Source organism: Xiphophorus couchianus, chromosome 11 (genome assembly GCF_001444195.1).
Source record: "Xiphophorus couchianus chromosome 11, X_couchianus-1.0, whole genome shotgun sequence".
In the NCBI taxonomy this organism is placed as follows: Eukaryota; Metazoa; Chordata; class Actinopteri; order Cyprinodontiformes; family Poeciliidae; genus Xiphophorus; species Xiphophorus couchianus.
The window spans coordinates 23,043,015-23,063,908 of NC_040238.1; the positions used below are offsets into that span (position 1 = coordinate 23,043,015).

Genomic DNA, 20,894 nt, shown 5'->3' on the forward strand with positions numbered 1-20,894 from the left:
GTCACATTTCACAGTTTTTATGGCCGCTGCATTAAGTGGGGAGATCTGCACTCCCAGGTGAATCAAATAACAATTCAGAAGATTAAAATCGAGGGGGGAAAATGGCCCATTAACCAAAATGACCTTTATCAATCAATCAGTCACATTGTATTTTTATAGCACCTTTCAGGAACAAGGCATTTCAAAATGCTTTATATCATAAAAACACAAAGTCATAGAACACAGTCAACAATTAAAACGTTACATTTTGTCAAGTGCCGTCAATCACATCAGATTGTTGATTAGTGTTTCATTGATTATGTTTCAAAAGCAACTCTAAACAGGCGGGCTTTCAGTCTAGACTGAAAGGAACTCAGTGTTTCAGCTCTTTTGCAGTTTTCTGGAAGTTTGTTCCAGATCTACGGTGCATAAAAGCTGAACGTCTCTATGCTTGGTTCTGGTTTTTACACATTTGCTGCCAGAATCCCCCTGCACTTAGCTCGATCTATCTCACTATCAATTCTGAAGCAGTTTCCTGTGCATTGAGAAGAAAAATCTTCCCGCAGCATGATACTGCCGCCACCATGTTGCGCCCTGGGGACAGAATTAAAATTGTGGAGAGCACTTTATTTCTTTTTTTTTATTTTGTAAACTTCACTTAAATATGTGCTATAACAATACAATAATACTTATCTGTATAAGTATTCTGGATATTCTGACATCCCGTATCACCACAGCTCTCATGTGAAGTGTTTTATTTGTCAGTAGAAGCACTGACACGATGTGGCAGTTTGACGTAAAACTGCCGCATCAGGCAGCTGAGAGGAAGACCTTGGTGCAAAGCTGATGATAAAAGCTTGTTTCTGTAAATCATTGGGAAGAGGCGCAGCTTACAACTGAGGCGCAGCGACCTCCTTTTCAGAAAGGTTTAACCTCAGAACTGAAGCTGTTTGCAGGTGTAGCTCTCAGGAGGCGACTCGCAGCGTTTCCGGAGATCTGTCAGACTTCAGGTGTGACAGAACAACGAACAAAACACACCCGTGCTTCGCTCACACTTTGCAAGACTTTTAAATAACCGTATTTCTTACCGAGCGAGAACGTCCTGCGCAGTCGATTTGACCGCGGCGGCTCTTTAATGCTTCAAAAACACAGGGAACTTTTAGGAGCGTCTAAACTACTTTTGTTGAACTGGTTTAGTCTAAAAAAAAAAATCAAAAATTTTTTTCAAGTTAGTTTCTAACGAAGTGCAGAGCGGGGCTGAGGGAAGTTTGAGCCTCTTCAGTCGTGGTTGGATTCTGGTCAGAGGAACCACCTCAGGGAGACTGGAGCCTCTCGTATCTCTGCAACACAGATTGCAAAAGCGGGAGTGAGAGCCAACGCTTAGGGAAAGTGTGAATCTGGCCGTTTGCTGCCATCAGTGACAAATACAAACACTGGAGAAAGATGGAGCCTCACACTCTCCACAAAAATATATATCTACATATAAGAGTGGCAAAAAGGAAAATGTCAATGTTCTGTAAACGGGTTAAGCCACCTGAATAACTACTGACTTACTTGTGGTTTTGAATCTCCTTTGAGGTGCGGCACGCTGCATTCTGATATTACCCAAATGTACCAGGAGGCTTTTAAAATTAAAATTAATGTGCTGAAAATGAAAAGTCCATAAAAACATCTTTCTCCGACTGGATGTTTTTCCCCACTCATGCTTGATTGCACTTCTCTCGTTGATGGAAAGGCACACATGTATATTTTATTTTGGGTTTTTTTTTGGTTTGTTTGTTTTGTTGAGTTTTTTTTTTTTTTTTGGGGCCATCTGAAATCATCAAAATCTCCAACAAGCAAGCTTAATTTACAAGTTACTTTGATCTTTAATTAGGGTTGCATTCAAATCCTTTTTCACAGTTTATTATTTTTTTTTTTTTAAGATTTTAGTGTAACAATTTTGTGCTGTAACTACGTCTGAAGAAAAGTCTTTACAACTTGTTTTGTCTCTCTGCCTCTGTTTTTGTTTCCTGCAGGAGAATACGTAGTGATGACGACATATTTCCATTTGAAAAGGAAAATTGGCTATTTTGTGATTCAAACCTACCTTCCGTGCATCATGACAGTCATACTGTCTCAGGTCTCCTTCTGGCTTAACAGGGAATCGGTTCCTGCCCGCACTGTGTTTGGTGAGTGCCGCTAATTGCTAGTTGGTTTCTTGATCGGTTAAGAATATTTTCGGGACGACCAAACAAAGTTTCCATATAATGCAAAAAACCCACATGCAACGGCTTCCTTCCCCTTGCTTAAAGTGCTGCTACTTTGTGAGTTTTTAGTTGAAAATGTGCTATTTTACAAGCAACAAAGCAGGAAATGAGAAGACATTTATTTCTGAGATAATGTCTAAGAAGAGATTTAAACCAAATCAACAACTATAGCCATAAAAAAAAATTAAATATGATTCTTGATAGAGGTAGCAAGCTTGAATCCTTCAGAACATAAAAGAATTACAATATATTTATTTACAGTTTGTTTTTATTGGAGAGGCATTAGAAAATATGAAACAAAAGTTGTGATCACTCTGTGCAGCGTTCCTCCAAGTGGCTTTTAATCAATCTTCACATATTGATCCGACTAAAGAGCGGTCTTTCTAAAAAAATATGGCGTTTATTTATCTTTTATCTTCTCTTATGGTCTTTTACCAGTTTTTTATCATGAAATATGATTCAATCAATGTATTGATTTATTATTGTAAATAACTGTTCTTCTCAGATCTGAGAATGAATTTTCACTCTGCTCACCAAACCTATTTTCCTTTTAGCAAAATACTGTAACTAACTTTTAATATAATTCTTCGTATCTACAAGTTGTTGTGTTTTTTGTTATGATTCCTCAGTCGTGTCTCACTGAAACGGGTTGACCTCCCTGCTCTTCGTTTTCAATCATCCCCTCTGCCTTTTTTTTCCCAACCGTACATGTCCATTTTTATGAGATAAGATAGATTGGAACGGAGACAGGATTGTTTTTATGTGGTTGGATGGGCAGCCATTGTCCGAGCCAAATCTCATTCCCGCCACTGCTAAGTGACAAGGCTGGGATGTGAAATGATCTGTGAAATTTTCAGTTTACACCTCAGTGGATTCATTTCCCAATTAATATCATTTTAGTAGACAGAGATCTGCTGTTCGCTTTTCACAATCTAAACGTTTTGCTGACGATGACACCGGCCCGTTAATGACGCAGCTCGTACCAAGTGTACAGTCGGGCTTGGCGTTACCCACATCCCGATCAAATTTAGATTTATGTCTTATTTTTATTCTTCCAAGGATCTTGTTTCTGATTGGAAATGACACATGAACCTCAATCTACAAGGGGAATCGATTTAAGGACGAGAATTCTTCTTTTTTATTCACATTTTAAGAAAAGAAATGTGTTGAAAATCAGACGGAAACGTTATTACAACAATGAAGTGCTTGTTATTTCTGACCAGCTTTTTTATTTTTCACCATTTCACCAGTTTTTAAGGTTGGGAGACCTTTTAATCTTGATCTCCCTCCACAGATTCTACATCAGATTCAACTCTGGGCCACTCAAAAGCATCAATATTACTTCCAGTCAGAATAAACGATTTGATAAAAGTAAATGAGTCCTTTAAAGCTAAATCTACCAGAGGAGTGAATCGCTTTGAGCCAAACCAGCAGAAAGCTCACTTCTTTCTGAACAAACGGAAGCCAACATAAAATGTGGTTATATAATGTTTTTGTTTCTTTTAATTATTTATTGCAACTTGATGGTTTATTCTTTCAAATTCCTCTCAACTCACCGCCATAGAGCGCTCCACTTATCCATTTATCATTTATTTAACAATTCTTGCATCAGACTTGTTTAAGACAGAATAAAAAGGAAAAAAAACACAGAACAATAGATGCCTTGTAATGCAATTGCTGTAATGCAGTGGCGGCTGGTTTCTGGTCGTCTGAACTCGATGTACTGACCCTGTGCACTTGTGATGTTTACACGTCAGTGAACTGTGTCAGCGTTATGAAGCGCTGCGATCTGATTTCTGATTTATGTGAAGCAGCTTATGTAAGAGCCTCGACTTCCAATTTCGTCTAAAAGTGCAAATTCAAGTTAGATCATTGATTTTAAACGCACACTCTGAACCCGGAATGCAACTATTTCAGTTCTCGATTAATCTCTGGATTATTCTGATGATTAATCGGATTTTAAAGATGCCGCATTCGGCAGAGTTTTCATTGAAGCTTTTTATACAGTATTAGAAAATGCAAGTAAACAATTTCATTACTTCTATTAAAGAGAGAAAATAGTATTTTTCTGTATTCACAATTGGAATGCAAAGAGATTATTATTATTATTATTTTATTTTATTTTTTTATAGAATATGAACCAGGATATTATGGCTCCTGAGGAGTTCTGGGTTGAACATATTTACAAACAAATAAGTTTTTTTTTTATTCTAAATGGGAAATGAATCGATTGTTCAGTTTTGACTGTGCTGCCTTTTTTTTTCTTTAGGTCTATATACTCCAGTTAACGATCAATAGATTGCTAAATTAGTTGACGACTATTTCACTAATCGATTCATCACGATTAAGCCCTACTCTGAACCAATTAAAAGTTACAAATATTGTAAAAGAAATACTCTTAGCTCCGCTGAACCTCTTCGTTTGTGTTTTCCTTCTGTCTTCAGGGGTCACCACGGTCCTAACCATGACCACTCTGAGCATCAGTGCTAGAAACTCCCTCCCTAAGGTGGCCTATGCCACTGCCATGGACTGGTTCATGGCAGTGTGCTATGCCTTTGTCTTCTCTGCCCTGATAGAGTTTGCGACAGTCAACTACTTCACCAAACGCAGCTGGGCGTGGGATGGGAAAAGAGAGGGCATGGAAATAAGGGTGAGTGATGAAACAATCGACACGCCATACATGGATCTATCGACTGCAAGAGCATGAGGAATCCGAGAACGCTTTTCAGAAATAAGTCGAGGGTTTTATTGCACTTAATACATATCATTAACTTGGTTTTTGACCTCGATGTTAAAAATAATCTTGAGAAAATCTTCAGTTTTGGCCACACATAGCAGGTTCCTCTTTTTTTAAACACAGCCTTGAGTGTTCTTTAAAGACTTTAAAGAGGCCTTTTATTTATTCATTAGCAGCCAAATGGAACAGGAACACTGAGAGCAAGAGCAGAAGTAAACTCCCAGAGACGTTGGCCCTGATTTACAATCGCAGCATATGTTCAGCGCTCATTTTAAAAAGGCAGCGTGCGTTCGCTCTCGCTAAAAAAAAAAAAAGAAGAAGAAAAAAGACTCCATCCTTACATCTTGCATGCTGATCAGAGAGTGAGCGTGCTTCACTTCAAATGAATCACCTCAGGTTTACCCTTTCCCTCCGTATGAAAGCAAGATGAATCGTAACCTATGCAGTTTCTATTCACCGGTACAGCAGGAAAGTTTGTGCGTTGTTTACAAAGATACAAAAAAAAAAGAGTTCATTTCTGGTAAAGTTGTGACACAGAAATATAACTTTGGTGTTTTAGTACTTTTTTCTTCTGCATGTGACCCATTTAAAGTACTGGTTGCAGTCGGAGCACACAGCTTAATATGAATATGAGCGTAACCTGCTTATACTCAGAGCTTCAAAAATAGATTTCACCTCCGTTTCACATGATCAGACCTATTTTCATATGAGACAAAGAGAAACAAATGACAATTTTATTCATTAAGGGAAAAAGTGCTTTCCAAACCCACCTGGTTCTATGTAAAAGTACATTTTTGGAGTGGCTTTGAATGGAAAAATGTTGGCTGAATCATGCTCAGCTCATGCAAAGGCATCTTCGTCAATCTGAACATAAATGTAAAAAAGAAGAAATGAGTGTGGGGGGGAAAAGAGGAGGGTTTTTTTGTTTGTTTTTTGTAGCAACCAAAAATTTCTTATTTTTTATTTCTATGAGTCTACTTCAAACTGCTTGATAAGGTTTATTTATTTTGTATTTAGTCGAGTGAAAATGAATTTAGTTTTCCATTAAATGTGGTTAATTAGTTGATTCACAAAAACAAAGGCCATGGGGGTTAGTTTATTGACATGGGTCCAGGTTGGTTTGGACAGCCTCCCCCTCCAATAAGTGTCATAATTTTAAAACCTGCATTTTGTGTTTTTGTCTGACCTTAAAATGAGTGTGATTATTTGAAACACGTGAGGTGGGGGGAAAAAAGCCAAATTGGAAGAAATTTCAGTGGAAAAATGCCAAACAAACCAAATAAAAAATAAAATAAAATAAAAAAAAACCTATATAGTTTGGAACTCCATCAAAGAGAGCTTAATAAAAAAATAAATACATTTCTTTGACAGTTTTCTCTGGTTCAGCATGTTAAGAGTCAGATGTCAAGTATTCGCTTTGATTGAATTTGCTAGGATGAAATCTCATCCGGAATGTAAACAAACCGTCGTCCTCCTCCCAAAAACAGGATTTAGATCTACATACTTCAGTGAATAATTAATTTTGTTTTTCAGATCAGCGTCAGCCCGCCTCGCAGATCCGTGCAAAATGTCGGAAAGATGTCAGAATAAAGTAAATTCAGATGCATAGCGCGGCAGAAAAAGCTGACAAATGTGAACTTGAAAAAGATTTTCTCCTTCTTTGATTATCGTTCCACTTCGGTGAGCATTTTTGCTTGAGCTGTTTTGTCTTGTATGAACAAATGTTCCCACATAATACAGTGCATGTTTAGTGTTTAAAGCCATAATTAAACTTCTGTGAAAACGCTCTCTGCGATGTAATTGCTCTTAATGCTTTATTTACAGTGTTATTTCTGGTTTCCTTACATTTTTTATGTATGCCAGCATAAGCTGTTCTCACATTGTCAACTTGGATCCTGACACTATATTTAATGGAGCTTGAACGAGGCAGGGTTGAAGTTGTGACGGAAATGATTCACGTTTTAACACAAAATTGAATATATACTTTAACACATGAAAAATAAAATGAATAGATCAGGCATTTAAATTTTGAAGTTGTTTCTGTTTTGTTTTTTTTTTAGATTTAATGAGAGCAGTTAATCTCCAGAGATATGCAAATGACTAAAAGCTTTATTGACAAAATGGCTTTACAAGATGCTTGTCTCAAGAGTCGCTGACAAAGCACATCAAAACACTTATCAGTCAGAAACACAACAAAACTCATTTCAGCTTCGACAGATTGTCACACATCTATTTTTGCTACATATGTACAAAGTGTTTGACCCAATCAATGCCGCCTCTGCGCTTTTATTTATTTATTTTTTTTTCTATAGCGTGACATTTGGTCCTGAGACTGACAGGCCGAGATGCAGTGGAACTTTTTAGTCAGCAGGGAGAGTTTCCTTCCTTTCTGAAGGCTGAATTTAATGGCAGCAGCCTGGGCTGCGTTCTCAGGGGCTCTGCTGAGCACGCAGTTGTCACGATAGATAAAACGGAACGGGGTCACACGGACACACAAGACTCTGCCGTCGCATTCCCTACAGATATAAGCAACTGGAAAGCAGTGGCATCGGAGTTTAAATACGCAGCCTTATGACAAATGGAGCAAAAGATTTGATCTAATGCAATAAACCGTCAGACGAAAGAGGGTCGCTTTGGAGTTTAGAGTCAGGTCGTCGTGTGGACTTTGAAGCTCCGTGGCGTCTAGCGACAAGTATACGCTCAGCCTGAACGTGTGTCATTACGACCAAAAACGTAAAAACTGCATTTTATTGGGATTTTATGCAATAGGTGAACAAAATGGTGCATAATTGCGATGTGGAAGGACTTAACAAATAAAAATATGAGAAATGTGGTATTTCATTTGAATTTAGCCACCTTAATTTGGATACCATAAACCTACCAAGATGTGAGCGTTCACCGAAACCGACTGGCTGCATTACAGCTGCAAAAACTGCAGCTACACTAAAAAAAAGAAATAAATAAACACAAAATCTTTCCACATATTTTGTCTAGTTTCTAGTCCAAAGATCTCAGATTACTTAAAATTCAACAAAACTAACATAGAAGTAACTTTTCAGTAAAGTGCAGGAGCTTGTAAGTCAATAATATCTTGGCATTGATAAAACAATATATATATATATCAATATTAAAGAATTATTGATGTAAACGTTCCTACACTTTGCTGAAAAGTTACTTGTAAGTTTGTTTTGTGTTATTTTAAGGGTACGATAATATTTGCATAAGAAATTAGACCTAAAATACTTTGTAGGATTTTGTTTTTCTAGTGTAAAATGAGTTGGACAGAAAAGTCACTGATAGGTGTGACAGTTTTCTGGCAGAACTGTTTGGCACTCACTTAAAAGAAAACATAAAGAAAGCCATGATCTGCTGTAGTTTGGCGGCAGCATCGTGCTGTGGGAACAGCAAAGCTTATTGGAAAATGGTTGGAGCAAAATCCAGACTCTTCTTTGACAAGGAATGTTTTTTGAAAACCCCTTGTTGTTGTCCTGGCACCTCTCAGTTATTTTGAATTTTTTGAACGGTAAATCATGTTAAAAATACATTGAGGCTTATGGCTGCAACATTGCAACATGTAGTAAACATCAAGGGGCATGAATACTTTGGCAAAGAGCTGTGCACCCAGTAGCAGCAGACAATTATTTTTAATATTTGTTTTTACATCCCCGACTGTGAGCAAACCCATGTGAAATGGTTTACTTTAATGTCGTTGTGTGCTTTTTACTTTCTCGTCACCTTATTTTCTGTCTGCCACGCCGTGTGCCTAATTAGCTCTCCCCTTTGCAGCTGAAGGAGGGCTCATCTCAGGAATTAGCCTGTGGGGAGTTTTTGGTTAGAAAGGCAAATTCTTGCAACGATTGGACGCTTCGGTGAGAGATGTATTCTGTTTGCGTCAGCACAGGCAGAGTCGCAAGCTGGTGTTACAGCGACTTTCTCTGATGAAGCCACAAAGTGATTGTGGTTTCACACATATCTGAGCTTGCAGCACGAATCATGATATCTAAACACAGATGATACATTTTTTTTTCTTTCACATACTTATTTATAGTTTTAGAAAGCTGCGTCTTCTATCACTTGTTGTAACAAACGCCTAAATCTCTTAGAAGTTTGATGGACCCAATTTTTGATTGATTGTCAGACATTTTTCCACACATTTGTTTTTTAAAGCTGCAGCATTAAAAAAAACCAACATATATATACTTTTTTTTTTAAACTGTCACTATGTCACACTTGTATAATATGAAACAGACAATCTGCAAAAAATAAAAATCTCTTCTGCCCCCTTCCTGTGGTTCTACTTCCATCTACAGAGATACACAGCTCTGTCAGAAACAGCCACTCAGAGTCAGGAGGACGTCCTTAGCATTGACAGTCATGCTTGTGCGCACTGCTCACTCCCTCCGCCCCCCGACTCTATGCCTAAGTTGTAGTTCTCCACAACGTAGGCTGCCACAAATGCTAAGGTTAGTTACCATGGCCGCCGATGACAGAGGATAAACAGTTTTCCTGTGACGGTAAGTTGTTTCTCCACCATGAGGCCATACACGAGGGTGATTGACAGCGCTATGACCCTCCTCCTGGCTCTGATTGGCAGATGGCACCAATATCACCGGGAGGAGAAGGAGGAGCTTGATGTTTTTTCAACAGATTATCTGACTCTTATTACAATGTGAAAACATAGTGACAGATTTTATGCAAAAAAAAAAAAAAAAAGATTTTTACAAAAGCTACTCCAACAAAACACCTTTTTGTCTTAATATGGCACTGGTATATCCAACTAATGAACCCGGAAGGAGATTTTAAAACAAAGGGACAAAACATGCAAATAAAGGATTAACAGAGGCCGTCCGTTGAACCTATATTTAAATAAAAACAGTCATTCCAGAACCACACAGGCACAAGCGAGGTCATTATGGTTCTCCTTGTGCTGCCCACACTCTCATTCCCCCACATGCTTACTCACTTGAGGCTATTAAACATGCCAACATTTCATCTCCAAACATAGAGGGGGTGCCGACCGTCCCAAGGTTTGCTCACATGCACACTCCCAGCTGCAAGCAGTGAAGCACAGGGCAGCACAATCGCTTAATCACCCTGAGACACATTTCAATTCTTAAGCAACAATTTGCCGAAGCTATGAGGACAAGGTCAACGGATGCATTGTGATGGTGTTTTGCCTTCAGCCAGCCCAATTACTTGGACTAGTGCATGCAGATCTTTTAAGCAGAAGTAAATTATGTGCTGTGACACATTAGGTTCGTAACAAAATGCATCCAGCCTGTCCGTTATCCTGCAATAGCTAGCCCCGCCCACTTCATCACAACCCTCCGGGACCGACTACTGACCAGTTCTCTGTCTAACAGGTCCGGAAAATCTCTAAGACCTGGGTATTACCCTAAATGAGATCTATAAGAGATAATCTATTCAAACTGGTATCGAAAGCGATTCGTCTAGCTCTAACTACCTCCAATCCAGAAGTTACGACCCTTTTCAGTTAAGAAACAGTCAGCTGAGTAGCCCTCACAGCTGCATAATTCCAATAACCACTCCTGTTAACGGTAGCTCGCTTTCTAAAATATAACTTGCTCTTGGAACCGGCTAGATTAAATTCAGTGACTTGGATGTAAGTCCCTGGGTCATTATTTTACTCTCGCCAAAGGAAATTATGAAGCCTCCTTTTCACTAGAACCATGTACCTTAGTTTTACCTTTATTAAAAGAACTGAAAAATGATTAAATGACTCAACTAATTCCAATGTCCACCAACCTCATTAGAATTTTAGAGTAAGAATTTATTAAGCAAGCTTAAGCAGGGATATGTGACATACAAATCAATAATCAATTGTATATAAGTCAAAAGCAGTGTAATAAGATCAACATGTACAATCATACCCTCCTGTCTCTTTCCCTAACCTATGTCGCAGATTCTGAGATAGCTTTTTAGGAAGCGAGTTCAACTCATACCCAGTTGGTGGTGGATCTTTAGCAACAGGAACGTCCGAAAACCTTGGTCTGAGTCTTTATCCTTTGTGTGAAAAAATCCTCTTTAGAATAGAAGCAAAGTAGAGAGGGCTCAATTGCTTTTGAAAACCCAACTCTTTTATCCCTCCGGGACCTTTGTCCTTTCTCCAAGTCTGTTGCAATGTTTGGGTTGAGGTAAGACCGACGATCGAATCAGGAACCCGGGTTGGACGATTGGAACTTGTCTCCCTTTGGTGGCACGAAGCTTCAGCTTTCCCCGTGGCTCCAGGGTGTGGTCTGCTGTTGTTTCCTCGATCTGCTTCTTCGTGTTAGCTCTACTTCGGTGCCGCAGACAAAGAACAAGAACTTCTCCTTTTCCGTCTGCTTATATACAGTTCTCTGCCATGTATGTGTATGGGGAGTGTTAGTTTACGTGGTTTCCTGAACATCTGCTGATTTCACGGAAACCCCCGTCGGCCCCTCCTGTCTGCTGGCTGGGATGGAAAGTACCGTCCTTTCCTCAGCGTGTTGTTCTTAGCCAACCATACCGCCCCACCCATCCTGTGCGTCTGGCCATCTGTTCAGAACTGCTTGCGACAGCAGGAACTCACAAGTTCCCCTTCTCCTTTTTCCCCTTTTCCTTTTAACATTAAAAACTATGTGCTTTTCTCTGATTAACTTTTAAACACAGTCAAATATTAAAAACTATGTGCTGATTTCCATTAAGCATTAATCATAAGCATTAATCACCTCTTTCACTTATTATAAATCATCAAACCTTAATCATTTCATTGTTGTCATGTTATTACAGATCATGATTCGTACACTTTCAGAATCATTCAGTGATTACTTACATACAGTCATTTTACCTATTGTATTCATACATGTTCAACTTAATCCTTATCAAAACACTCAATCATTATAAATCAAAACACAAGATTGCTTTATTTCCTTCAGGCCTTCATGCACCTTTTTCTGCGTGTACCTGGATAGATCTCAAACCCCCTACCAGTTTTCTTGACAAGCCCAATGCCACAGATGGTTTCCCCAATAATTAGGCCCAATAAATTAGCGCAAATGACAGCCCAGCTAAAAAGCAACAGAAAACGACTCTGTACAGCTCATTTGTCAGGTTAGCGCTGCACAGAACATCCTTAACGCTAAGGACCAGGGAGCCGAATGATCTTTGATTAAGGTCATACGACACTTGAATGTCGTAATTAGTTTTTCCTGCTGATCCAAGCTGTCACTGTGATGGAGGGGCCTCGTTGGGGGATAGATGGGGAAGCGTCCATTTATCTGGGAGCATCACTGCAACCCTGTTAGCTTCGTTAGACCTCAGCAAGATTTGCTGCCCAAGCAAACCGGGGATCATCCTCTTCCTGTAGCCCTTCTTGTTTCACGCACATTTCCTCCTCAGCTAACGTCAATGTATCGTCTAAAACTGTGTTTTTTAACAGATCCGGAGTCACAATTGCTCATATTTGTGTCATAACTGACATTTGCCTGTGCACTTTGCTTAAACATACATCCCAGATGAAAACAGTATTGTGCTTGCTTTTTTAAGAACTGTGTGCAGAAAGATTGGAAGGGAAACGAGGACGTTATTTGCAAAGTATTTACACCCCTTGACCGTTTTGACGCTTCAATGTGTTTTATTAGGGATTCTGTTTAATAAACCAACACAGAATGGTGCCTAATCGCAATAGGAATTAAATGAAACTTGTCTGCAAGTTTTGTTTGCAAATAGAAGTCAGAGAATTCTTTCATTTGTATTCGGTCCCCTTCAATCTGGCCGAAACAGCGTTATGCTAGCAAGATTGAAAGAGCTATTACCTGTTGTAACATGCTAGAGTTTATAAAATAACCGAGACTGCAGCAGATGTTCATTTTCCAGCTTAAACATGCAGCCAGGGCTGAAATTAAGTGGCTTATATCAAAGTGTGTTCATTTGTTGGATTGGCCCAGTCAAGTTGTCACAGACTTACGATTGGGCCACAGACTACGCCCAATCGTAAGTCTGTGGCAAACTAAAATATTTACGCTTACACTAATGCTCTCCATTAGTGGTGGGCATTTATCGTATCATTCATCATTTATTGTGATAAATTTCTTATCATGATAAAAATTCTGATTTATTATAGTCACAATAAATCCTGATTAACGATGTTTAAAACCCCCCAAAAAGCTGTCAGTGCTGTTAGGATTGTTGGTTTTACTTTTTTTTGCTAATTTTTGTTCAATGAAAGTATCAATAAATATCAATACATTTGAAAATATGGTTATTATAGTTACTGTGTGCTGTTTGTGACACAAATCACAATAGTACCACAAAATATCATAATAAAACTTAAAGTTTGGCCTCTGCCGCCGCTGCTCTCCACCCAATCTGGATGAGCTTTTAACCAATAATCTTCATGAATCTGAAACTCTCCTCCTCCATGACATGCACTGTTCCAGTCTTGATCTGAAAGAGGTCGCAGTGGGAATGATTGGTGCGCAGGAAATGATTGCAGTACAAACCCACAGCGTGAGCCACACAGGAAACCAGAAGTGAGCTCAGTAATCCATCTTACTGCCCTACTTGTTTTCCCCACATCCAAATTGCTCGTTGCACTGTGCTCCGTCAGACTGGCAGGATCCTCCAAAGATGCGAGTTTAGTTATGTGAGAGTGCCAATGTGGCAAATGAAACTGTGTCTTCCCGTGCAACTCCAAAGTGAAAAGGCGCCGCAATCGCACGGCTCCAGAAGCAGGAAGACGGCGGACCCTCCAGCTTGCTCTATCCCACACAGCCTTTGTCATGTTTGCTTTATCACTAGCTGTTTGCCTGAAGAGGCCTGGCTGCCTTCATTGATACAGTTTGTCAGACATGTTTTCAGGCGCTGTTTTTTTTTTGTTTTTTTGGTTTTTTTTGCTTTGTTTCTAATCCTGCTCTGTGCTGTTACTGCTACTGCTAGCAGTACCAGACGCCAGTCCAGCCTGGTTCTCCTTCCCACGCGCCCCCTAAAAAAATAACAAATAAAAACATGAGAACTGTTCCAATTTTCTGCACTCTTTATCTCACAAGCTCAATATTCTCGTCATGATATTTTTACTCATGACATTTTCCTCTTGCAATCCAGATTTGTGTAATATACTATTGATTTGACATTATAAAAACTGTAAAAATGTAATAAAATAATTTTTTTTTAAAAGAAAGTCACCTCCAGCTAGATAGTGATGAATAGATTCTGTAAGTTGGGTAATTCTAATATAATTGGTAAACTTTTTTTCTTTTCTACTTTTCTTTTCAGGAACCGTTTCAGGCTAACATGGCCAGGATTAAAGATATGGTTAGGCTTTTGTTTTGTTCTTGTGTGTGTCTCGTGTTTCGTGGTGTTGCTTCTATTTCCTCTTTATGAGTTCAAATGGAAGTATTGTTTAGTCCACTGCCCTGCTGTGACTCATGACCTTAACTGCCTTCTTCCTTTTCAGAGAAGAGAGTCGGCCACGCTGACTAAAAAGGCCAACAACACCTTCAACATTGTCGGCACCACCTACGGCATCAACGTAGCCAAAGACCAAGGCTTAACGACCATTTCCAAAAGCGCCCCGGGACCGTCGATCAAACACTCCTTTCTGCACAAAATGGACGACCCCTACACAGAGGCCAAGAAGTCCTACAACCGCGTCAGCAAAGTGGACAAGATATCGCGCATCATCTTCCCAGTGCTGTTCTTCATTTTCAACTTAGGCTACTGGGCCACGTATGTCAACAGAAAGCCCGCGATCATGAAGGCAAACAACCTAAACTGAATTTCACCAAATGTTGGCTTTCGGAAGACAGCTGGCTAGATAGATAGATAGGTAGGTGCAGGAAAAGCCAAGTCCATCGCATCTTAACGTGCGTGTGTTTGTGTGTGCGCGCATGTCTCGTGTGTCTGTTTATTTTATTTTTTTTCTTAAACGTTTGATATTTTTGCACGGCTGTTGTTGTTGGGAGGCAAATCCAGTTTCCATTAGACTCACGTGCAGCGGTGGACCTCGGAGGAAGCACATTCTCTCATCAGTCTGTGTTTTGTGCGCCGTTTCTTTTTCTCCACCCCACACTTAGCTCTGGCCCTGTTCCCTGTTGTGGTTTAATCCCTTGCTGTATCTTGATTGCTTGCCGTTTTGTACAGTAGTCGAATTGTGCGTCCCCCTGTTTTGACATGTTTTGGGTTTGTTTGCCTTTTGTTGTTGTTTCATTGCTTATAATAAGTCAGCACACGCATGCGTTTTCTGTTCTCATCGCGACTCATTACCAGTGATAAGGCGCTGACACGCCGTACGCACACAGACACACACCGATACCACCGAAAACACAAGGAAAGCCATCCGCTGGCCGTTTTATTGTGATTCTGTTGGTTGGGGCGGCCTGTATAGTTTTATAGGAACATCATTAATAATTGTCAGATTCTGGCCTTCAGCTCCTGCTGAAGCTCAGCACACACAATGCAGCCTCAAAGGGCTGCATGTACATTTTCTAGTCCACTGGCTCTTATTGTTTTAACTGGCTGATTATGTTCAACGACAGATAATATACGTGCCTTGGTGAAAACACTCATCACAAAGAAGGAAAAAAGTCAGACATGCCCACATTTGCATTTCCAAATGTGCGTTTGCTTTGCAAAAATATTTACACTCCTTAAATCTTTTCAAATTTTGTCCTGCTACAACCACCAACTTTAGTGTGTTTCATTGAGATTTTATGTGGCAAATCAGCACAAAGACCTGCAGGAATGTCAAGTTTTAAAAAAAAATTATTTAGTTTTAATTTGTTTAGGTACAAGTCATAAAAATATAGCAGGCATTTCTTTTCAGCTCCTCTGATTCATTCTTTACAGCTTCTGTTTCGTCATTGTTTTTTTTTGTTTTTTTTAAATAGCTCAAACTCTTTCAGATTGGCTGGAGAACGTCTATAGAAATAATTCATATTGCAAAAGATTCTCAGATTGAGATCTGGACTTTTACTGCACCATTCAAGCACATCAACATACTTCTGGTCTAAATCCAGTGTCATATCAGGTTTTCACGTCATTTTCTTCAGTGGTTCTTGGTGCAGAGCCACCAATGGCAAGGAGTGAACAGGTTTTTCAAGGGGTTTTGTTTGTTTGACAGAGTGCAGCTGAAAAATTTACGAAATGTTGCAATTTTGGACCTTAATCAAACCGATTCCACCAGATTATCAGGAGGGAAAGCACCCTTTACTAGGTGACGTCTAAAGACTATCGGCTGCATTTTCAGGACAAAAGAGGCTGAAAACAATTATTCACCACATTTTTTCCAGATTTCTGTTTGGAAAAGGCTTTGAAAGACATCTTCTTTTCACTTTATAATTGTGCAACATTTTTGAGTTGCTCCATCACAAAAAATCTTTAAAAGCACATCAAAGTTTGTCTTTGTAACATGACACAATAAGAAAAAACAAGTTTTTAGGGGTATTAATGCTTTTGCAAAGTACTGTATCATTTGTCAAGAAACATTTAATGGTCTCTGTAAGTTCTATCTACTCCAGTGTATGGCTATCCCCTCCCTAAACCAGCCCATACACACACACACACACACACACAGATACCCAGACTAAAACTGCCTCTTAGTGCGAAGGGTTAAAAGACCTATTCCTGTGAGATGATCTTGCAAAGAGATTCAAGGCTCCAGTGTTGTGGAGAACAACTATCATTTAAATTGTGTTGGGGTTTTTTATGGAGCACCCTAACCAAGAAACTACCACCATTACCTCAGAAGGAAGACAAATTTGGAATTACACATCTAAAGAGGTTTAAGTTTTACTTTTGATTTATGAAAACAATTACTCTTTTCTTTGTTCCCTCTTGGCTTTGTATTCAATGCTGTTCCAAAATGTTTATCATGTCTCTTGTCATCATGCAGCTAAGAATTCACGCTTTTCTGTTTTGCTTTCTCCTGTGACGTGTTTTGGTGCTGATTTTATTGTCCATATATTGACTTTATTTTTGCTGTAGACAGCAATGGCAATGTGTCACACTGTAATTTTAATTAATCCAAATAGACACTTAGATTACAGCAATCTATATACTTGAAATTACTGTAAAGCCTAATAATTCCAGTTGAAAACAAATCTTAATTTATTCAGAAAATGTGATAAATGTTGAACAAAGTCACATCAGATTTGGCTACAGAGCATCGAGTGTCTCTGCTTTGTTAAGTGACTTCAGTGTGTGCGGGTGTGTGTGTGTGTGAGAGAGAGATAATACGTTTTTGGTTTTTGCACCTATGTATTTACGCAATCTGAATCTAAAACACTTTGATTTATTAATATTATTTTTGCCAGATGCATTCTGTCTAATTCAATAAGTAAAGATTATTTAAGAGACTTACTGGAGATCCCAACTTGCATTGGCTTCCGACAAAGTGTATGGAGGAAAGAGTATTGCTCCAGTAAAATGTTGTCGGTCAATCATGTGCAAATCTAACAGCCATTGATTCTGCATAAACATTTGTACGTTTGCTCCTGCAGTCTTCAGCATTATTATTCACTACACACTGAAGCAGGGTGTAGAGTTGAGACTTCATCCCACTCACTTTGTTACCTACTAATAACCAGTAGCATAAACACTTAGAACAAGCTCTAGTACAGGCCTCTGAATGGGTTTTCCCTTATTTAGTTTACAACTAAACACATGGATCCACTGAACTGACTCGACATCCGTCTCCATTTACTCTTAACAAGGTCGCTGTAGGGTATTAAGATTGTCTATAATTCTTGTCTGTGTTTCATTTAAGTAATAAAGATTTTAACAAGATCTTAAAGTCTTAATTTAAGGTAAACAAAACTTGCAGAATCCCTTTTTAAAACATGTTAAACACACTTGAGTGTTTAGCATGTGCAACTAAATGTATCATTTAGTTCAACTAAATGAAACATAGCATCAACCGTAAGCTGATTGTTTGCAGTTATTATACATTTTTTTTGCACAAGTCAAGATGAACCCTTTTATTTTTAAATATTTTTACTTTAATTTAATTCAGCACGTGTCAACACATCTTCAATAATTACATCTGACTACTCCAGGTTCCTGGATTGGAGTTACTGTAGGTTGGTGGCTCTAAACAAAATAGCTGCATTTGTCAAGTGATATGCATAAAATATATGTAATAGTCATTCTCTGACTAATGTCATCAATAGTCTCTAACCATAGAAGCGTTATTTAACCAAAAATAATACATTTACCATCAAAAACATTCAGCAATGGACAAACTTTGCCAAAATGTTAAACTATCTTGCCCTTTATCACATTATGATAAAGTGTGATAAGTGATATGATAAAGTGATAAGTGTGTGATAAACTGTGACATCTTATTTTGGAATTTTAACAGGTTTTCTGCCTTCACTTGGCTCCTAATTGAAAAAAAGAAAATGTGATGCAACTTTTAAATTTGATTAAACTTAATCAAATTAAGTTTATCCAAGTAAATGTATGATTTTAATTAAGCTGTCATGTTAAACAAGCATCAATAAAGTAAGCTTGACTAATTTAATTTGATTACATGTAACAAATTTATTAAGAATTATTTAAGCTGGAGCTCCATTCTCTTTTTTTCGGTGCATTTCTTTTTCCATGATCTCTGTCTGGCTTTTTTTTCCCCAACTGAAGCAGCCCCACAGCATGATGCTGCCACCACCATGTCTCTTTGAAGCTAGTGTTTGTGCAGTATCGAGAATGAAGCACATTTGCAAGGCGCTCTAACTGTAGGATTACTTTTCATTTTGTTTTTGAAAGTGATAGCAAAGAAACCAAGTCTTTGAAAACCTCATCTACGTTGTTTAAAATAACAGCTTTTTATTTATTTATTTTTTTCTAATAAAATCCTGCATGTATTTTTTTCACCTTCACCACTGTCACATGTTTGGGTATCAAAAAAAAGGGAAAACGCATTCAGAACTGCACAATTGAGCAACTGTTTCCACAGATAACCCATGATAAAATCACCCTGCAGAGATTAATTTCTGAATTAATCAGCAAACGGAAAATGTAAATGAGCGAGCAAAAAAAAAATTTAAAAAGTTCATTTTTATTATTTGCAGTTAATGATTTTTCTTTTTAATGCAGGCACATTTTGGCTTAGTCAGAGAAACGTGAGAAATATTCATTTTATTTATTTATTTATTTATTTTTTCCCACACACCTCAGAAGATTTGATAAACAGAAATCTGCCATTCAGGTTTGGGTTTAATTGTATTATGTGGTGTTATCCAAACAGGGCCAGAGTTAAAATAAGTAAAACCATGTCATTCTATACAGTGAGATGCAGTATATTAAGAGTATAATACTATATGAATATATTTATGCTAATTAGTACAGCATTAAATATCCTGTTTGATACAGCATAACCTCTACAGCATTGATGCAAAGGTGTGGATGCATAGAAAGCCGTAGAAAACTAGATCAGCTAAAGAGATTAATAATGGCAAAAACTTGTTCAGAAAGTGTAATTAACTTGTGAATTTGTAGATATTGTGAAATCAATTCCAATAGATTTTTTTTTGTGAATATCGATATGTCATGTCATTTATTTTTTACATCATATAGATACTGCTGTCTTACAGTGAGATCTGTAACACTAAGTGTTATGGTAGTAAAGAACAGTAGAGATAATATTCATCGAGCTAATTACAAGATCAGTACCTTGTGTGCACTTTCCAAACCTAACTGTGAATTAGCAGCTGTCTGCAAGCAGAGTTGTACACACTTTGTTTTCCTTCCAGCGATTTCACTGCATGTCCCTCCGCATTGAGAGACCAAGGACTTCCTCCACAAAGACTGCTCTGGGAACTTTGTGGACTTTGTGATTTTTCTCTGGAAGTTGCTCTCTGTATGCCCAGTGACTGGACTCTCTGTACGTTACACTTGTTTGTGTGCTTACTGTATGAGATGTAGCAAATGGAAATAGGGATTAAAAGGACGTTGTATTTTGTCTTGGCGTTCAAATAAGGGCCCTTCCTGGTTGCAATCGAGCTTCATACACACACATGCACACACACGTTTGCGTGGCTGTCTTTGTGGGAACTTTCCATTGACTTCCATTCATTTCTACAGCCTAAACCTTATCCAAACCCTAACCATTACATACCTAACCCTAACCAAAACTCAATTCACACCTTAGTCCTAAATCTGACTCCTGACCCAAAATCAGCGTTTTCCCTTGTGGGGACCAGGCTTCGGCCCCCACAAGGAGCAGGGGTCCCAACAGCGTAATATGTCAGGAAAATGGTCCCCACAAGGTATTACAAACAAACACATTTTAGTGCCATTTTCACCTGACCTTGTCGCTGTTGGTTCTTGTCCAAAAGCCCCCGTTCTTTACGTTCCATTGTACTTTGAAGGTTTTTTTAATAATGATGAATTTTTAGCACACTAGAGAGACTAACAAAGAGCACTACATGATGAACTTCTGCTCATGTGACTTTCACAATTGAAGGCTGGACTGCTCCTTAAAAGCCCCAGGCTCATTAATGCCTCCAAGTAAACATACCAGGCTGGAGCCACAGTAATAAATGCAAAGCAAAACATAATAAGCAAATGCGGTATTATGTAGAAAGACAAGCGACTCCAGCCAAGTTGGAATTGCAGCCCATTAAGTCTTCTGAAACGGCACAGGGGAATAAAGTTATCTGAAAGTAAAAACAAAGTTGTTGTTTTTTTTCTTTTCTGCTTTACTTCAACAATCCAACTGATAGGCAGCAACAGCAAATCTGTGGCTCTCACTTTGTGACATAAGTAATTAGTAGCTAAACCTGACAACGGTTATGCCCTCTGGTTGTGTGGCAAAGAATGACCAGAAAGTCGGTCTGACGAGTTGAGAGAAACTTCGGCGTTTGAAACTTGCAGCACTGGTATGAATTATGCAATGCTCAGCACTTCAATTATGATAGAAAACAAAAGGAGAAAGTGGCATTAACTTAATA

General features: G+C 38.5%; 1 protein-coding gene and 1 long non-coding RNA gene across 5 annotated transcripts in view; one reads left to right on the forward strand and one right to left on the reverse strand.

The window, feature by feature from the left end:
* gabra3 (gamma-aminobutyric acid type A receptor subunit alpha3) overlaps positions 1–19,903 on the forward strand; it is a 124,016-nt gene extending 104,113 nt beyond the window's left edge. For 2 of the 4 annotated variants that reach the window (XM_028030638.1, XM_028030636.1), the window contains exons 8-11: positions 1,998–2,150; positions 4,673–4,878; positions 14,221–14,259; positions 14,402–19,903. In XM_028030638.1, coding sequence (XP_027886439.1) covers positions 1,998–2,150; positions 4,673–4,878; positions 14,221–14,259; positions 14,402–14,722 — 719 coding nt within the window. In that variant the 3' untranslated portion in view covers positions 14,723–19,903. Of the gene's footprint in view, positions 1–1,997; positions 2,151–4,672; positions 4,879–6,498; positions 7,107–14,220; positions 14,260–14,401 lie in introns of those variants that run through there. The other 2 variants (XM_028030640.1, XM_028030639.1) reach the window with 2 other exon arrangements.
* Positions 17,892–20,611, reverse strand: LOC114152713 (uncharacterized). The gene is made up of 2 exons (XR_003597211.1): positions 20,060–20,611; positions 17,892–20,026 (listed from the first exon to the last, which is right to left on the reverse strand). It is a non-coding gene; the product is annotated as an uncharacterized LOC114152713 (long non-coding RNA).
* Between the last annotated feature and the right edge of the window lie 283 nt (positions 20,612–20,894).